General features: G+C 43.3%; 1 protein-coding gene across 1 annotated transcript in view; it reads right to left on the bottom strand.

Moving 5' to 3' along the window:
- The window catches only part of ADAMTSL3 (ADAMTS like 3), a 206,349-nt gene that overhangs the window by 71,742 nt on the left and 117,581 nt on the right, over positions 1-17,026 (bottom strand). Inside the window, exons 10-15 of the mRNA XM_019640227.1 lie at positions 13,316-13,427; positions 7,872-8,010; positions 6,713-6,763; positions 5,824-6,028; positions 2,255-2,402; positions 596-680 (exon numbers count right to left, since the gene is read on the bottom strand). Of these exons, the coding sequence (XP_019495772.1) occupies positions 596-680; positions 2,255-2,402; positions 5,824-6,028; positions 6,713-6,763; positions 7,872-8,010; positions 13,316-13,427 (740 nt within the window). The remainder of the gene's footprint in view (positions 1-595; positions 681-2,254; positions 2,403-5,823; positions 6,029-6,712; positions 6,764-7,871; positions 8,011-13,315; positions 13,428-17,026) is intronic.

Genomic DNA, 17,026 nt, shown 5'->3' with positions numbered 1-17,026 from the left:
ACCCTGCAGAGATGACGCCCGACCTGCTCCTTTCCCAGGTAAGAAGAATGAGACACAGAAAAGCTAAAGATTTGTCTAAGGTCACGTCATGAAAAGCGGTGGCTCCAGGCTCTAAGGTTCGCAGCACCACGTTTTTTTCCATTGCCCCACGCCACAGCAGCTCTGCAATTTCTCCTTATAATCACTCAGGCCACCCTGATACATTTCAATGTAGGTGGTTTTATAGTGACGGGCCATGACTTCACCGCAGGAAAGACTGGTTTATTTGTGTCATACTGTGACGGCCCTGGGTCGAATCATGCATGCTAATCTAGATGTAGGAATTATCCCCAATCTCTTCACTGTAAGAGACCCCTGGGTCTGCTTTGGGATAAACAGCACTGTTTCTTTGTGAGCTTCTCACAGATGCTGCCAAAGCAGGACTGCTGAATTGTGAAATAAAGAAGAATGCTAGCCAGCTCAGGCTCTCTGGAGTCGGCAAATCCAGGTCATTTGGATTTGAACTGTATCACTGCACTCCAATGAGTACAAAACTTACATCTATCATGTTAACTGGCTATGCCCCGATTACTCCCATACAAGGGCCTGGACTCACGTCGGTTCTTCTGTTGCTATTCTGGTCTCTTCTAGCTCTTGTGCTTGCTTCAACCAAGGTAATTTAGCTTCCACTGGGCTTTTTTCTAAGGAAAAAAGGAACAGAAACAACAAGCTTAATTACTGGTAATCACTAAGGAGCTGGAAAGATGATTATTTGTTGAAGATTTCATAAATAAAGAGGTCATGCTTCTCGAGGACCGGTCATACCTCTGGCATGGTACATTTGGTGGCTTCTGGATTGAGTCGAACATTCCTGTCATATGTTTTCTGAATTAACAGGCTATCCAAAGGAAACCCATTGGTCCCATGGCACCGCTAAATATATTCTTCCACTTAACATAACAATGCCTTTTAGAAATCAGTACCAATCTGTTGTTGGCACCTTAAAGCTCTTACTTAGACTATATCCATGTGCTTTCTTCTGCCACCAATTCTTTTTGCCCACCAAATGAAGAATTTAACAAAGAAAAGCCAGTAACATCGAGGTTTAGAATATTAGGGGCAGAGAGTCTGTGCCATGGTTTACTCAAACTTTTATTGTTGTCGTTGTTGGGGAGGTGGTTGCCAATTACAGCTGACATGTAGGTGCCAGCCTTTCTGTACAGTGCCCCTTTCTGTCCTCTGAAGCTTCCTGAGACATGAAGGAAGACACAATTTAATTAGGTAGGGAGGGGAAAAAAATCAGGGGCTGCTTCAGGGACGTCACAGACACTAACAAGATGGCTATGGAAGGACCATCGTGTGCAGAAGGACAAAAGACTTCACTGACGAAGGTACAGAATCAGTCTTTGTACCTTGCAGGGCAGCCAGGGACGTTTCTGGAAGATAGACATGGCCAGATAAGTACTTTTTGGCTGGTTCATTATGAGGTGATTTGCATGAATGATGGATACAGAAGTAATGAAGGAGAATTTTACCATCCTCTTTAAATGTACTAATGAAGACTCCTTGGCACTAACAGGGGGGAATAATCCCTTCTCCATTTCCAGAAAGGAACTACTTGTCATAAGGGTTGGCAATACCTTACTAATATGTATGGGAATATGTAATCATGTACACAGAGGAAATAAATCCGAGAGACTTCCTACCCATGGATGCTGCTCATTTCGGCTAATTCGTGTGGAACCATTGGGAACTACAAAAGAAACTCTAAACACATCCATGGATCTAGACTGGGAACGGAAAGTGTTCATTCATGCCACAGTAGGCAATGGGGCACATGAGGACGACGCCATCCTGTTCCTCTCTCAAGAAATTTACACTCCAGTCGGAGGCAGGTATAAAACACTAGGCAACAGAGAAGAATGCAAACTTCGGGAGCGTTTTCTCGCTCCTCTTTCTCTTTCCCCACCTCCTTTTTCTCCTTTTTCTTCAAGGCAGAGACTGCATCAAATTATTTTATGTCCACCAGCAACTGTGACTATAAGCGTAGACAAATAGGAACCACACTATATGGACTGAATCAACAAGAGCTCCGTTTTCCCTCCAGATCCATTAGCCCCAGAGGTCCAAATATTGTATCTAGGTGGACAGGTCTATTGGAATCTGTCAGTGACACGATTTTTATAAGAAAGTCAGTAAATGTAAATGGTGCAATTTTAGAACGGGAGCTGGAAAACACCATTTGATGTAACTTGAAAACGCACCGCCCACTTACCTTTGGGTTTATAACACGGAGTGGGAATGATACACTCTTCTTTGATGTGTAGCTTCAGTTGAGGATTGCAGCCGCCAACGTGCTGCCCACGATGGTTGATACACAGCACCACGCGGTAACGCAGCCCTCGGCCACACGTCACGGTACACTTTAAAGGGGGAAAGAGAAGCCAGTGACATTCTTGGTCATGAGGCGATCCAGGAAGGCATTAGCGTCTCACGCAAGGGTGGAGCCCCTGATCCATAGGAATATTCAACACAGAAGACCATTAGACGAGATCACAGTGCAAAAAAAATGGAAATGCCCTGAAATCTTTCTGCTCAAATACGAAAGAAACTTTACAGAGGTTTTCTTAACTTTAGTTTTGATCGACTTTGATTAACTTTAAGAACTTACAGGATATTATTCAAAACAGTTCGCAAAGATGAAAGAAAACATTCCTAAACTATCAATTAAAAAAAAGATCAAATTTTTTTTAGATTTTTTTTTTTATTGGGGAATTGGGGGAGGAGAACAGCGCTGGGGAATTGGGGGAAGGGGAACAGACAAGTTGCTGTCCTTTTGTTCTTCAGTCTAGTTGTGGAGGACGTTGCTTCACTGGCCCATGTTGGTATTATCATTGCGCTCTTCCTGGATGAGGCAGATCGGTTGCCAGCCTCTGGACAGCGGTTCACAGAGGCTCTTGGCAGCTCACACCGGCTGCCGGCCGCTCACGCTGGCTGCCAGCCACACACGGTAGCTTACGGCAGCCCACTGCAGCAGGGGCTGCAGCCTACGCCGTTGCCAGCGACTCATGGCAGCCCAGCTCCAGGTCGAGCTGTTGTTCACCATCTTAGCTGTAGAGGGCAGTGTCACTGGCCCTCATGTGGGATCCAAACCGGGGCCCTGCCGCTCAGAGCTGGCGTCCCAAGCCAGCTCTTAACCAACACGCCACTCAGTGGGCCCCAAAAAGATCAAATTTTGATCAACCATGCTAGAGGATTATCTTTCTCTTCTGTCCATAGAAACCCACCTTGCAAAACTATTGTCATAGGAAGAAGCCATCAAAGAATATTCAGCCAAAAAGTTTAGGAAAAAAAAATATTACAGATGTGATCATGCAGTTAAAATTAGGAAAAACATTATGTTATTTTCTTTTCTGAATTTTTATGAAGTTTGTGCTGTGAGGTTTTTTTTTTCTTGAATTATTTACTGTTCATTTGGAAGTTACTCTTGCTTATGGAGTATTTTCATGTTGTGAAAATCTAGCATTTCTTTTCAATTTATCTACATATGTTAGTGAATATACAGGTGTGTATGTATGCTTTTCTTTTTTAATGAATAGACTTAATTTTTTAGGACCATTTTGGGTTTACAGAAAAACTGGGCAGATAGGACAGAGTTTCCATACACCCTCTCACCCCACATAAGCTCCTCTATTATTCACATCTTGCATTGGTGTGGTACAGCTGTACCAATGATGAACCAATACTAATACAGTATTTCAGTATTATGAACTAAAGTCCAGAGTTCCCTTTAGGGTTGTCGTTAGCCTTGAGAAATTTGTAATTCTTTTTTCTGAGTCTAAATACACATCCACTTAGATACCCAATATTTGTGTTTTGCATTCTTTTTTTCTTGAAGAGTCATCTCCAAACTGTAGAACCACCAATCCTGGATTCACGCTGAGGGGGTCTGAGAGCCCCTGGGCATCTGTGACAGAACAGCCACGGTCCTGCAGATGTGGCCTCACTGATCCTCCCCACACTCTGGTAGGTCAGTAGCTTCCTTTCCATTTAACAGATGAGCAGACAGCCCCCCACCTGAGGACCTTGCTCAAGGTCACACCCTTCCTAACAGACAGAGTAGAATTCCCTCCCAGAGCCTCCTGTTGCCAAAACCACGACTTGGCTCCTGTTTCATAAAGCTCAAAGGTTCTTTCCTGAGTCCACGATGCTGCCTACATTATCACAGGCAAGTTTCAGAGGATGTGGAGGCCTTTTTCAACATATACACACATCTCTAGGAAGAGTGGAATGCCAGGAATCCTCTCTTAATTCGTCAGTCCACTCTTATGACTACTGTGCAAATACTGCAAAAAAATTGAGTGACGTTTGAGATGAGACCCTATTTCTGTGAAACTGACTCACTTACCCAAAATGTATCAATTTGAAACATATATGATCATGAGAGGGGGATTTCTATTGGCCCAGGAAGAAAAAAAATTCTTCCCAAAGAGAAAGAAAACAACCTAGTTATAAGGTGGAACTCTACTAGAACCGGCCAACCCAAAAGACGATGGTCTCCTTCTATTCAGCCCCTCCAGGAAGCTGCACACTTGCCCTGAAGATGCAGTCCATGTTTACATGTCCAGAACTCCTCTTTGGAGCTGAATATATCCTTAGCAACAGCAAATCTCATTACTGAGAATGTATTTGATTTTTGAAAAAGATGAAAAGTGTGAAGAGCCAAGGAAGGTGAACAAGATGCGTCGGTTAGCAATCCTCTGTTTCGATATTGTAAGTGATGACACAGCCATGCTACTGATGGGGGTGTGTGTGGGGGGGGTGGTATGATAACAGCTCTAAAGCCAACACGCAGCGTAAGGACAAGACTTGTAAGAGCTGAAAACAAGCTCTGCAGGCTATAGAAGTAATGTTGATTTCTGATGATAGATCATGTGTGATTTTTGGCATATAACTCAGGAGTTCAAAGAACAGAATGACCTCACTCTAATAAAATCCTTCCACCTCAGTTTATTTGTTTATGTGAACAAGCGTTCCTAATGTGTACATGCAAAACAAAACAGAACAAGAAATCGACAGTAAAATTAGGAATAAAATTACGGCTGAACCTATGTCTTATTTTGGCAATGGACTACTTTTTTAAGCCCCACTCATGATCTAAAAAGACTCATTTCAGATGAAAACTTACTTTCTTTTCTATGTACAATAATGATTTACCAGAGTTATATTTATGGTGTTCTGTGTACTAAAAGTAAATAAAATAATAACCCAGGGGAACATTTTTAATCCTTAGAGCCTTACAGCCACAGGATATTAAAATAAATTAATTTTCACTGCTACACATTTTCTTGGAGAAAAGTAGAATAGTGTAATTACTAAGAGTTTAAAGCATGAAAGTACATTATATCAGGATAAATTTCTGGGAAGAGACTGGATTGAAAATGTGAGTTCAAGGGGGGAAAACAATGCAAAATATCCAAATTCTTTAAGAAGAGATTGTTTGCGTACTTTTTAAATGAAAGATGTCAAGAGTAGAAATCATCATGGCATTTACGTTCTACTGGACACATTTTTTAAAATGCTATGTCACACATTATTTTGAAATGTCAGCCTTCACACCATGTTAGAAATGACCTTTTTCTTTGATGGCTTTTATTTAAATGTGTGATTAAAAAAATTTGTAGATGTCAACCTAAATACATGTAAAGAGATAGGTCATTTTCCAAACTTCTCTTTGGAGGTAGAGGAACAACAACAACAAAAAACCCCACTAACACACAGCAAACATTCACCACAGACTGAGCTGTAAAGAACTGTGGCCCGTTGCCCGTTGTCAGATCTCACCTGAGACCAGTCCATGGCGATCCACTTGGGGCAATCAAAGAGGTTGCAGGCCTGCATGACCTTGGGTTTGGGCGCGTACATGCACTTCCACTCTTCCACCTGCAGGATTTCCCCATGCATGGATTCCTCAACACACACGAAGCTCCGCCTCTGAATCCCACCTCCACAGGACACCGAACACGCCGTCCAAGGATTATGTTCCCAGCTCAAAAGCAAACAAATAGAAACACATTATTTATGGGTGGCTTGCGCGTTAGTGTCAAGTTTGCAAAGATGGTTGCAAAAAAAAAAAAGAACCGATAATGGCTATGGTTCCGCTGAAGGACCTCAGGGCACGGAGAATGAAGGCTTTAATCTTAATGGCTATGTATTATACAAGCTACAGTCACAGGTACTCTGACCCCGAGGTTACTGTCAAGTGGGAATAATACACCTGCCCTAGTTACCTTCCACAGGGCCTTTGCGAGAATCAAATTAATTAAAATACGGAGTGTGAAAGCATCTTTAAACTCTCTCTAAACGATAAAACACTAAAGGGCACCATTAGAGTCAAGAAACTCAAAGTCAGAAACACCATACTAGTCAGCTAGATGGAAAAGGGGACTCAAGTTTCTGATCACTTGTAATGCCTGAGCTTCTTCCATAGCACCCAGTCATCCAAGAGAGGCTAGACGTCTCCAGTGATGGCAAATGTTGCCGTCCAAGGCAGCCTATTCCATTTAATGCTCAGAAAGGTCTTTCTTATTACTGAGTTGAAGTCTGTTTGCCCTTCGCTCACCGTATCGGGGTCTACGACCTATCCCTCTTCCATTTCAGACTGTTGCTACAGTTACTATGGTTCTTTGCAAATAACTGGGAGTAAATTACAATACATAAAGACATCACTCACCGAGGGAGAGGTTGGAAGTGGTCATAGGGCATGATCTCTTTAAATCCATCACTACAAATGAAACCATTGTGTCAGTATCATTTCTACATCAACTAACACATTTATTAATTTGACTAATATAGACTTGACATCCCAAAAGACAGATCTCTTTCCAATGGGAAACTAAATATGCAAAGTGCTATGAAGCAGTCCCTCCCAATTCAGCCACCACCCGCTTAATTTCCAGAATCATGTCTGACATACACCGTCCCCAGCTCAATATGAAAATACAGGAAAGGGGACAAGTGCATGCGTTCACCAAAGGAAAAGCCTTCTCTTACTTCAGATCCATCTCTTTATTCCTTTTTATCATCTAAAGAGGTTATTCTGATAAATAACCATTAATGATATCAACACGGTCCTATAAGTAGGATCTTCAGAAAATCATTGTATTTCACAGAATGTGTCCTTTGGAACGTTCTCTCTTAATAATGATGGGATTGCAGGAAATGGGCAGTTTAGTGATAGGAAATGAAATCCACGGAGAATGCTTCCTTTTCCACTTGCACACCTCTGCAGTAGCCAGCTGGCAGAGGTCTGGGGAATTCTGGGACTGGATACCATGCTGTTATTTTAAGATACTGTAGCAAAGCCAGGAACCTTCCCCCAGGCAATCCAAGTCAGCAGGTACTAAATTATGCAACAGGAGAGTTTACGCATAGCTTTTCTGCTTTGGCATGCACACGTCTAACTTCCCTGCATAATGCGTGTCTATCCTGACTCGAATGGGAACACTTCAAAAGTCCAAACATGGTAATGAGTGACCCAGTGTAAAAGCTAAAACGGTGAGTTAAAGATATTCACGACTGGCACGTGGGCTCGGCATGGCACTTGCAGGAAGAGATCTTTACCTAGTGCAGGCGCCGGGGATGCTCAAAGGGGTTCATTCTAAAGAGTTAAATGTCACAGCACAGGGACACAGCCCACAGCAAGAGAGAGCTTGGACTGAGGGGGCCATCCACTGCTGACCTTGGTTATCCACGTGAACGCGGGCACCTGCCACCAGTGCGCCTTCAACATCACGTAATGGAAAGGGGTCACTCTGTAAGGAGCCAGCGGTCTCGGCTGCCAATGATTTGCCTCTTTTCAAAGTAAAAAGAAAGTGGGCAGTGATGCAAACCTGGACGGGCAAGGGTCCATGCTGCACTCTTTCAGCTTGGGTTTGGGCTTCACGTTTTCCGGGTAGTAATGGCAGTAATGGTCGGGAACCACCCTCTTCAAGCGGATATCCATGCATTCGGCCGAATTGAGCTGATAGCCTAACATGGGAGAAGAGGACGGTGTGAGTACTGCATCTGTTGCGTTTTTACTTGGGGAAGTTACCACTCACCACACCTTTTTTTGTTTTTTTCCTCTTGAAGAAATGTAGTGGCTCTCAACCCTGGCTATATAACAGAACCATTTGGGAGCACTTAATACACACCAATGTCCGGGTCACTTCACGGTTCTATCAAGTCAGAAACATGGTGTCTGGGTCTAGGAATCAGCATTTTCTTTTAAAGACTCTCAGATTCCTCTAAGATATGACTAAAAGATCACAAGTGACTACTTGAACTTATTATGGACGTCTCAGCACTTGTAACTAAAAAGTTATATTAATAATAGACTCCTTTAAAAAAATGCTTGGACCTAGATGCCGGAGGTTAGTTATTCTTTGTCCTGACTTCACTGTCACATCTCACGGTTATCACTTTGTTTCCTTGTATTTCCTGTTCTTCCCCCATCCCCACTCCCATTCCAACCCTCCCGAGACTCTACTTACTGTTCATATGCCCTTAACACGCCTTTATCTTAGGTAATGTTGTTCTGGGTGTATCTGTTTTTACTGATTCTGTGTTGTAAATCTTGTTCTGTTTTCTGCTTTTCTTACTCCACATTACATTTTTTTAAAAAAATTTTATTGGGTAACTGTGTTTTTTCCAGGACCCATCAGCTCTAAGTTGTTGTCTTCAATCTAGTTGTGGAGGGCACAGCTCACTGGCCCATGTGGGAATTGAACCGGCAACCTTGTTGTTCAGAGTATGCACTCTAACCAACTGAGCCTCCCAGCCGCACTCAACATTACATTTTAGACAGCTACCCTGTGCTGGGCTGTTACGTTTGTCCGTTACTTGCAGATACCACAGTTCACTCTTTTGCTATTCTGGGTACATCCAATACCAAGTCACTTCTCTGACTGGGGATTGAGCATTGTCTACACAAGGAGGAACAAAATCCATCCCTCTCTATCTCCCTCTGCCTCCCAGGCCTTCAAAGGACAAGGAACGAAGACTTACTCCCGACTCCATTAAGTTCAATTTGTACCGCCTCTGCAGAAAGGGAGCATTCCAACTGGACGAGGGCTGTTAAGCGTAAAAAACAACTCACAAAGTGACACTTCTATTTCCTGAAAGATCTGACTCCAAGTTTCCTATCACCACACATAAGTGTCATGTTAAGTTAAAAAAAAAGAGAGAGAGAGAGAGAAAGAAAGAAAGAAAAAGGTCGTTTTTCAAAACCAGGATGAGCTCTTCAAGACAAAAAAAAAAAAGTAAAGTTCTCAGCCTCAGCCAATTGGTCTAAAGTTCTAAAAATACACTCAAAGGCCTGATTGCCGAGAGGAATCTGAGTTTATAAACCACTAGACAGCTTTCTACAACTCATGGCTTGGATGTAAGCTGAGCGTAGAAGGGCAGACTGGTATGCATTATAAAAAGCAAGGTCGAAACCACAAGAACGAAAATCCAAACGGAGTCAATAAAATGTCAGTCAGGTGCCAATATCTGCCAGAAAGTCTACCATATCAGATGGCAACGGCAATCCTGGTACTTGCTCCAGACCGATCTCAAGTGTCCCACACAGATGATTACAGACAAGACCGGCCAAGTCCATCCAAGTGCCTTGGACACCAGTGAGCTGATTTTCCTGATTACCCAAAAGAAAAAAAAAAAAAGCCTCCAAAATGCCATTTGGACAAATCATGCAGATTTGATTACTGATATAATTAAATTTTCATAATGCTTTCCTTGTGAGTTTTATGTGTGTGTTTTTATTCCCTCCTCCCCGCCCCCAAACAAAATCAGAATGAGATTATAGCTCCTTGAATCAAAGAAAAAATCTTTGTTCTAAATGGAAACATATTTCTAGGAGGAGGGAGCATGGGGCGTCCAGGTGTTTATAATTTGAGGAGAGGCGATTAATTTTCCTCTTTAATTTTATGGCAGTACTGAGATAACTAAAAGGGAAAGAAATGAGGCACACTGGCTTCATATATTATGAACAAATGTACAGAAAGCCTGACAGTGTGCAGAAAATGGCAGGCTATAGGGGGACCCCCAAAAGCAGCCAAAAGTTCCCATTATGTTCTTACAACTACTACACTCTTTGGTGCAAGAGCTCATTGTTAGGTGCTTCCATTTGTGGTGGCTGACCGTGTCTCCTTGGGCGCTCAAGTATGAGACCTAGCTAATCTCCTCCCAAGAATTTCACCAACCTGAACTGAGCCGAATTCCATAATACATGTCTCCCCCACCCCCGAGTGTGAAGCTTCTAGTTTAGCTCATGTGTCCAAATGGAAGCGTCTCTCTGAAGAACTGTGTGTGAGAGGGAGGGGATAGATTTCAAAGAAAGAGGTGTTTGTTTTTCTGCTGAGTAAGAGTTTTTTTTTAAAGCCCCACCCTCTCTTTGGTTTTATTTGGGGGTCCATGAAAGCCTTGTCTTTCCTGGAGCCATGGCCTGCCTGATTCTAAGTGGTGGTGGTGGTGTGGGGGATTCTGCTTCTGGATATAAAATATACATGTAGAAGCGTATAGGTGTGTCCCACTCACTCTGGGAGCTTTCCACTGAGTCACGTGTGGGTCTCATAGCTCATCACCAGAGAATGCCAGCAGGGCCACAGCCAAGGATACGGAGACTATGCACAGGCCTTCTGACAATATTCAGGTTTCGATTCTGACCTAACAGATATTCCCTGAGTGCCCACCAAATGCCAGGCATTGTCCTGTGCTCTCTGACATGGGTCATTTCATTTTGTCCCCCAACAATGCTGTAGGCGGGCTCAGTCTACTGTATTTGACCGATGAGAAGACAAACGGCTTAACGATGTCTCTGAGCTAATTCGTGGCAAACCCAAGAAGTGGACCCAGGCCATCGAATTCCAGCCCTACTGCCATTCTCGGTGCCATACTGCTTTGGAATGTAAACGCTGGCACACAAAGTTTGGAGAGCAGGATCGGCCAAAGGGTGAGGCCCGGGTTTAGGGAGATTCCTGGGATATGCCCAGGTCACGCTTTCAATTCCAAACACTGTTTCCCGCAGCCGGCTTTAAGAGAAGTCAAATGTTTTGAAGAATGTCCCTTCAAGTCTGCTGCTGAGTCAGTGACTCCAACATCTGAAGACATTTTCGCCTCAGGACAACGCTTGTAATGTTCCACAGAACGCGTTTCCACTTTCAGGAGGAGGCTGAGGCTACACTGAGAGACGGTGGGAGCTGGCAGGGGCTTGACGATGATGGGGTCCACTGTTTCGTTTCCATCGTGCTTATTTTTGTGATTGTGTCTTCACAGAAAGAGGTAACAGGTGCCCATTTAAGGTGGTAATATTAAATTCTTTGTGTAGATATGTTTACTAGTTTTTTTTAGTCCACTTAAAGAAAAAACCGTAAAGCAGTAACAGTGCAGGGATAACATAGATATGGCAAAAACAGTGAAGGGAACACGGTACAGCCAGCATTTCAAGTCCCTGGTCCAAACAGCAGTGGTTCTCACACCTGAGAGCGCCACAACCCATGGGAGGGTCTAGAGCAGCGGTTCTCAGCCTGTGGATCGCGACCCCTTTGGGGGTCAAACGACCCTTTCACAGGGGTCACCTAAGACCATCGGAAAACACATATTTTCGATGGTCATAGGAACCGAGACACCGCTCCTCTATCCGTCTCCATGCTTCAAGACAAAATTTCATTTATTTGTAATTAGAAATAAATATTTCACATTATATAATTACATATTGTTTTTGTGATTAATCACGATGCTTTAATTATGTTCAATTTGTAACAATGAAAATAAATACATCCTGCATATCAGATATTTACATTACGATTCATAACAGTAGCAAAATTACAGTTATAGAGTAGCAACGAAAATAATTTTATGGTTGGGGGTCACCACAACATGAGGAACTGTATTAAAGGGTCGCGGCATTAGGAAGGTTGAGACCCACTGGTCTATAGGGACAGGCCGCTGAGCCTCCCGGGAGGGGCCCGAGAACCTGCGTTTCTAACAAGTTCCCACAAGATGCTGAGGCTGCTGGTCCAGGGACCCCACTTTGAGAACCACTGCTGGAGGGTCACAATCAAGTGGCCTATTACCCAAGCCTGGCCTAAGAAGAGCTATCTGGGAACCTGGGAAGATTTGCTTTTTACCTTCTTTTTCATCATTCCAGTCAACCCTCCGACAGTTCCTCTTCCTTCCCAGAAGTTCCTCTGGGGGTCTGGGCTGCCCAGAGCGCCCCACAGAAGCGCCTGCCTCCCGGTGTCACTGACAGTTTCAATCCCAGGAGAGAGAGGTGTGGCCTGACCTGGGCTGAAGAGCCCCTCCCTGATGCGCCTGTAGCTTCCTAGTGGGGCCACAGTGACAAAGCCACTTAGAGCGTGGCTCTGTCGTCACACAGACCTGGAGCCAGACCCCAGCTGTGTGTTGACTCACTGAGCAGCCTTGAGTCCATTACTCACCCCTTCTAAGCTTCAGTTTGCTCACACATGCAGCAGGTATGAAAACGGACCTTCTCTAGGCTTGCCCGGAAGAGCAAACGTGACAATGAGTAAGCACCCTAGCACACAGCACGCACTCACAGTCCTAGGGGGAGCATCAGCCTACAACCCTCTAGCAATTCTGGTAACTAGTTCCTGGGTTGGCCCTCGTTTAGAGCCATTTACTACTCTTTTATTTAAAAGTTCAGTTCTGAAAAAGAGAATGATCTTGACAGAATGGTCACCTCCTCATTTGCTCAAAGGAGTCACCATTTTTCGGTGACGACTATCATCCCTCCGAGCCTGCAAAGATGGGTCACATGTGTGTGGAGCCCTTGGTTACCCTTGTTCAACCATCTGTGAATACCTGGAACTGTGCAAACAGTGAGCAGGACCTTCCTCTTTTTGCTAAGCTTTTACTGTCGCATCTGAGGAGAGACAGGGTAGAAATCTAAGGCTTAGAACCAACACACCCATTAACTTGATCAGACTGGGCAACTCACTGGGTCTCTCTGTTTCTCAAGCTTTCCACAGATAATTAAAAATAATACATGCTTTCAGGACGACCAAGAAGAGAAATGCAAGAATGCACACAAACATGTTTCCAGCTTTTGGCTAGAAGGAAAGGGTGTTTTGCAAATCCAGTCTTTTTTCTTTTTTTCACCTATCTTCCAGAATAAAAGTAAAGACACATTTGTAAATGCCCCTGCAGTCCAGTCTGCTGCAGGAGACACTGTGTGGTCACACATCTCCATACCCATTTAAAAGTCGGCTTGAGAAGTGCAAACATGTACCTTCTAATGCTGAGTTTTAAATATCGAACAAAGCCTGGGCCTCACCTCCTCCACACGTCACAGTGCAAGGGAAGAAGTCGGTTTTTCTCCACTGATGACTGATGGGCTGGTAGAAAAAGAACTGGACCATGCTGTCCTTGGCTGCCGTGTACCTGGTCTGGACAGAGAGCACTGTGTTAACATCTCAGCAGGCAGTGAGCAGGTGCCTTCCACACCTTTCAACACCAGGTGGCTACACTTCACCTAGGCAGACAACCACGTGTCTATCATGACCAACTACGGTCCATGAGGAATCCAAGAATTTTAAAATGGGATAGCGTTTCTGTTAGGTTTGTCATAAGTGGGGGCTCAGGAGATCTTCAACCAATCTCCCTGAAGTCATTTTTCTAAATAATTCCACCCTGTGAATGAGTTCACAAAAACACAGACTTTTTGTTTATGTAACATTTTTTTGTCTTCCTTAGTGATCGAACATATGAGTAAACTGACGGACAGTCCCAGAGTGCAACACAGAAAAAGTAAAAAGAGCAGGAAAACAAAAGTTAAGTTCATGGAGGAAAGATCCAGAAACGCCAGCATCATCTGGTTTTCAAGACAGAGAGGACGAAATAATGAAGACGCAAGATTTGAACATATAACTGCTGAGAATTTCCTCAATTTTTAAGACAGGAGTACCCAATTTAAAAACAGCCATCAAGTTCTGAGCAGGCATTTAAAAGAAATACCGGGATAAAGAAAAATCCTAAAAATTATCAGAAAGAATGTAATGATTACCTACAAAGGATTGAGAATCAGCATCAGACTTAAAGACAACACTGGATGCAAGAAAACAAAATCATACCTTCAAAGTGATGAGGGACAATAACTTTTTATCCAGAATTCTATAACCAAATTACTAACCACTAATCAATTCATAAATCTATAACCAAACTATGATTACATGATCACTCAGTCATTGGTAAAATAAAGACATTTTCAGACATGAAATGACTGAAACCTTACCACTCAGAGACCCTCACTGGAAAAAAGAAAAAGCTACTAAAGAATATACTGGAAAAGAGCTAACACAAATGCAGAAAGAAAGTAATGAGGTGAAAAGAGCAGTAATGAAGAAATAAATCAGTAAAACTTACTAGTAAATCTAAATAAGGGTTGGCTGAAAAAATAATAGTTTGCCTGCATACTGAATTAAGTTATAAAATGGGATAAAGATTCCAGCCTCAAGATGTGTGTGGAGGGTGGGAAGGGCAGGGTTACGGTTATGGGGCGGGGACAGCACAGCAGTTACAGAGGACACTTCTAAAAAATTTTGCTTCTGACTATGGCAGAATGGCTTGTTTCTCATGAATCCTCCCAGGGAGAATAAACACAAATGCTGCAACAAATATTTTTAATAATGCATTTGAAGGCATCAGAGAACTACCGTATTAGTGAGGATCTGCAGGGCTGAGATCCCAGACACAAAGAAAGCTCAGAAGGGTGAGTGTAACAGCTGGCACCACCTTTTATGCTCAAGGCATTTTGCACTTTGCAAGAGGTGACAGAGCCACTAGGGAGCTGAGCAGAGCCGTCATCATCAGACTCAGGTGGCCAGGGGAGCAAACACTGGCCCTCTAAGATTGCCAAGGTGAGGCGCATCGGTCAGGTGCCCTGCTGTGACCCTGGAAGCTCTGTCCTAGAAATAAGAGTGAACTGGAAATAGACCAATTTTCACTGGGAATGGAGCTCAGGTTCAAATTATTTGAATTCCTCCTTGGATGGAGGGGATTGGCTACCAACCTGTCTTCCAGAAACAAAATTAATCCAGCCTCAAATTATATCTATAACCTTTCATCTACTACATACAGCAAAACCTAAAAGTAACTAGGTATTAAAAAAAAAGATAAAATTTAACAACCACTAAAAAAGGTGGAAAAGTAGACATTATGAATAAAATTTCAGGACATCCAGATATGGGCATTAATTGATAGAAACTTAAGAAATATCACTGCCGCTCCCTGCAAATCCGGTGTACTTCGGGGAAGAAGCGGGCAACACCTCATTCTACTCTGGGGTCATAAAACACACATTAGCATGTGGCTTTTCCCTCAGGCTCTGGTGTTTAGAGAACCCAGACTAAGATACTATGGCTAAAATGTTCAAGCAGTTAAATGATAAGCTGGAGAATTTCACTAGAAACAAACAAACAAACACAACGATAATAAAAATAATATGTAATCCTAGAAATAAAAAGCACAATAATTTAAATCCATACCTCAATGGATAGGCTTAACAGTAGGTTAAACTGGGGTTCAGCAAGTCTGTTCCTATAGAATTAGAGAGAGAACATTCGTGTTCAGGCCACACTGTCTCAGTTGCAGTTATTCAGCTCTGCTGGTGGCATGCACGACGAACCACAGACAGTATGTAAGCAAATGGTGGTGGTGGGTGGGTGGGGGGCGGTGTTCCAATGATACTCCATGTACAAAAACAAGTGGCCATAACCTGCTGACTCCTGGATTATATACACTGAAGAGGGAATTAGTAAACTAATTAGAAGCAGAAATTAGACATGTGGGATTAAGGTGACTTTGTAGTCCCAGAAAAACATAACACAGAGAATGGAATAGCAGCTATATCTGAAGAGATAATGAACTGATGATGGATATGAAAACAGAGAGTCATGAAGTACCATGGAACTCAAGCAGGAGAAAGCCACTAATTGCATCATAATCAAATTGATGCAAACCTAAAACGAGAGGAAACAATTAAAGCAGATAAACAAAAAGACATACTACTTTCTAAGGAACAAAAAAAATAACAATGACAACTGACTTCTCAACAGGATACATGAAAGCCAGAAGACAATGGAAAGAGATCTTCCAAAGATCTGAAAGAAAATGGTTTCATAACGATAAAAGGGTCAAGTCACTAGAAAGGTAATGATTCTAAAGGTGAATGAGCCTAACAACATAACCTCAAAGTATGTAATTTAAAACTTGATGAGAAGAAAAAAATCAGACAAATGTACGGTCATAGTGGTAGGCTGACCATATTGCTCGTGGGAACTAATAGTTTCAGGTGGGCAACTGCCTGGTCTCCTGGCTGTCCTCTCCTTCAGACTGACCTCCTCTCTGTTGGGTTGTGGCCTAGGATCTCACAGAGGCGGGAAAGAAAGAAGGTCTTGGGCTCATGTCTGAAGGGCTTCATCCTATCCTTGAGCCCACAGCTGTGTCCCTTGTCCCACGGGCAGATACAGTGTCAGTGAATTCAGCTGTGTTCTTTCCCGGACAGGGGTTGGTGGGCTCCTTGGATGACCTGCCCGTCCCACACTCTTCTTGTGCTGCAGCTTCTCTGTGGTGTGGCCAGGACCTCTCTGCAATTCTTGGTCTGGTTTAGACCTCTTACCAAGGGAGACCATATGCTTTATGGTCCAAGCCAGGGTGCTTTTGAGACTGAACGGAGGACCTACTGCTCACTAAGCCACAGGTATAAAATGGGTCTTTATTGAACCACTTTGGAAGTAGAGTCACTCACCCTTTACCCTTAAGCTACAGGGTTATTGTGCCCTGAGCAGGCAACCCCTCCAAGGCTGGCCAGCCAAGAGTAAATGGAATTTTCTAGATGCCTTCTGTGGCACATGGGAGCCAAGGGAGACTCCACATGTACACAAACAACCGAGCTGTGAATTCTGGTGACTACCAGAGCAGTATTTGAACTGCTTTAACTAAGAAATTTCCCTGGACAAACCACATTACCGTAAAACACTGATTGCTA

The sequence above is a fragment of the Hipposideros armiger genome, unplaced genomic scaffold, assembly GCF_001890085.2.
Source record: "Hipposideros armiger isolate ML-2016 unplaced genomic scaffold, ASM189008v1 scaffold_48, whole genome shotgun sequence".
Taxonomy (NCBI): domain Eukaryota; kingdom Metazoa; phylum Chordata; class Mammalia; order Chiroptera; family Hipposideridae; genus Hipposideros; species Hipposideros armiger.
The sequence above is the reverse complement of the archived record's forward strand: the minus strand, read 5'-3'. Positions and strand labels throughout refer to the sequence as shown.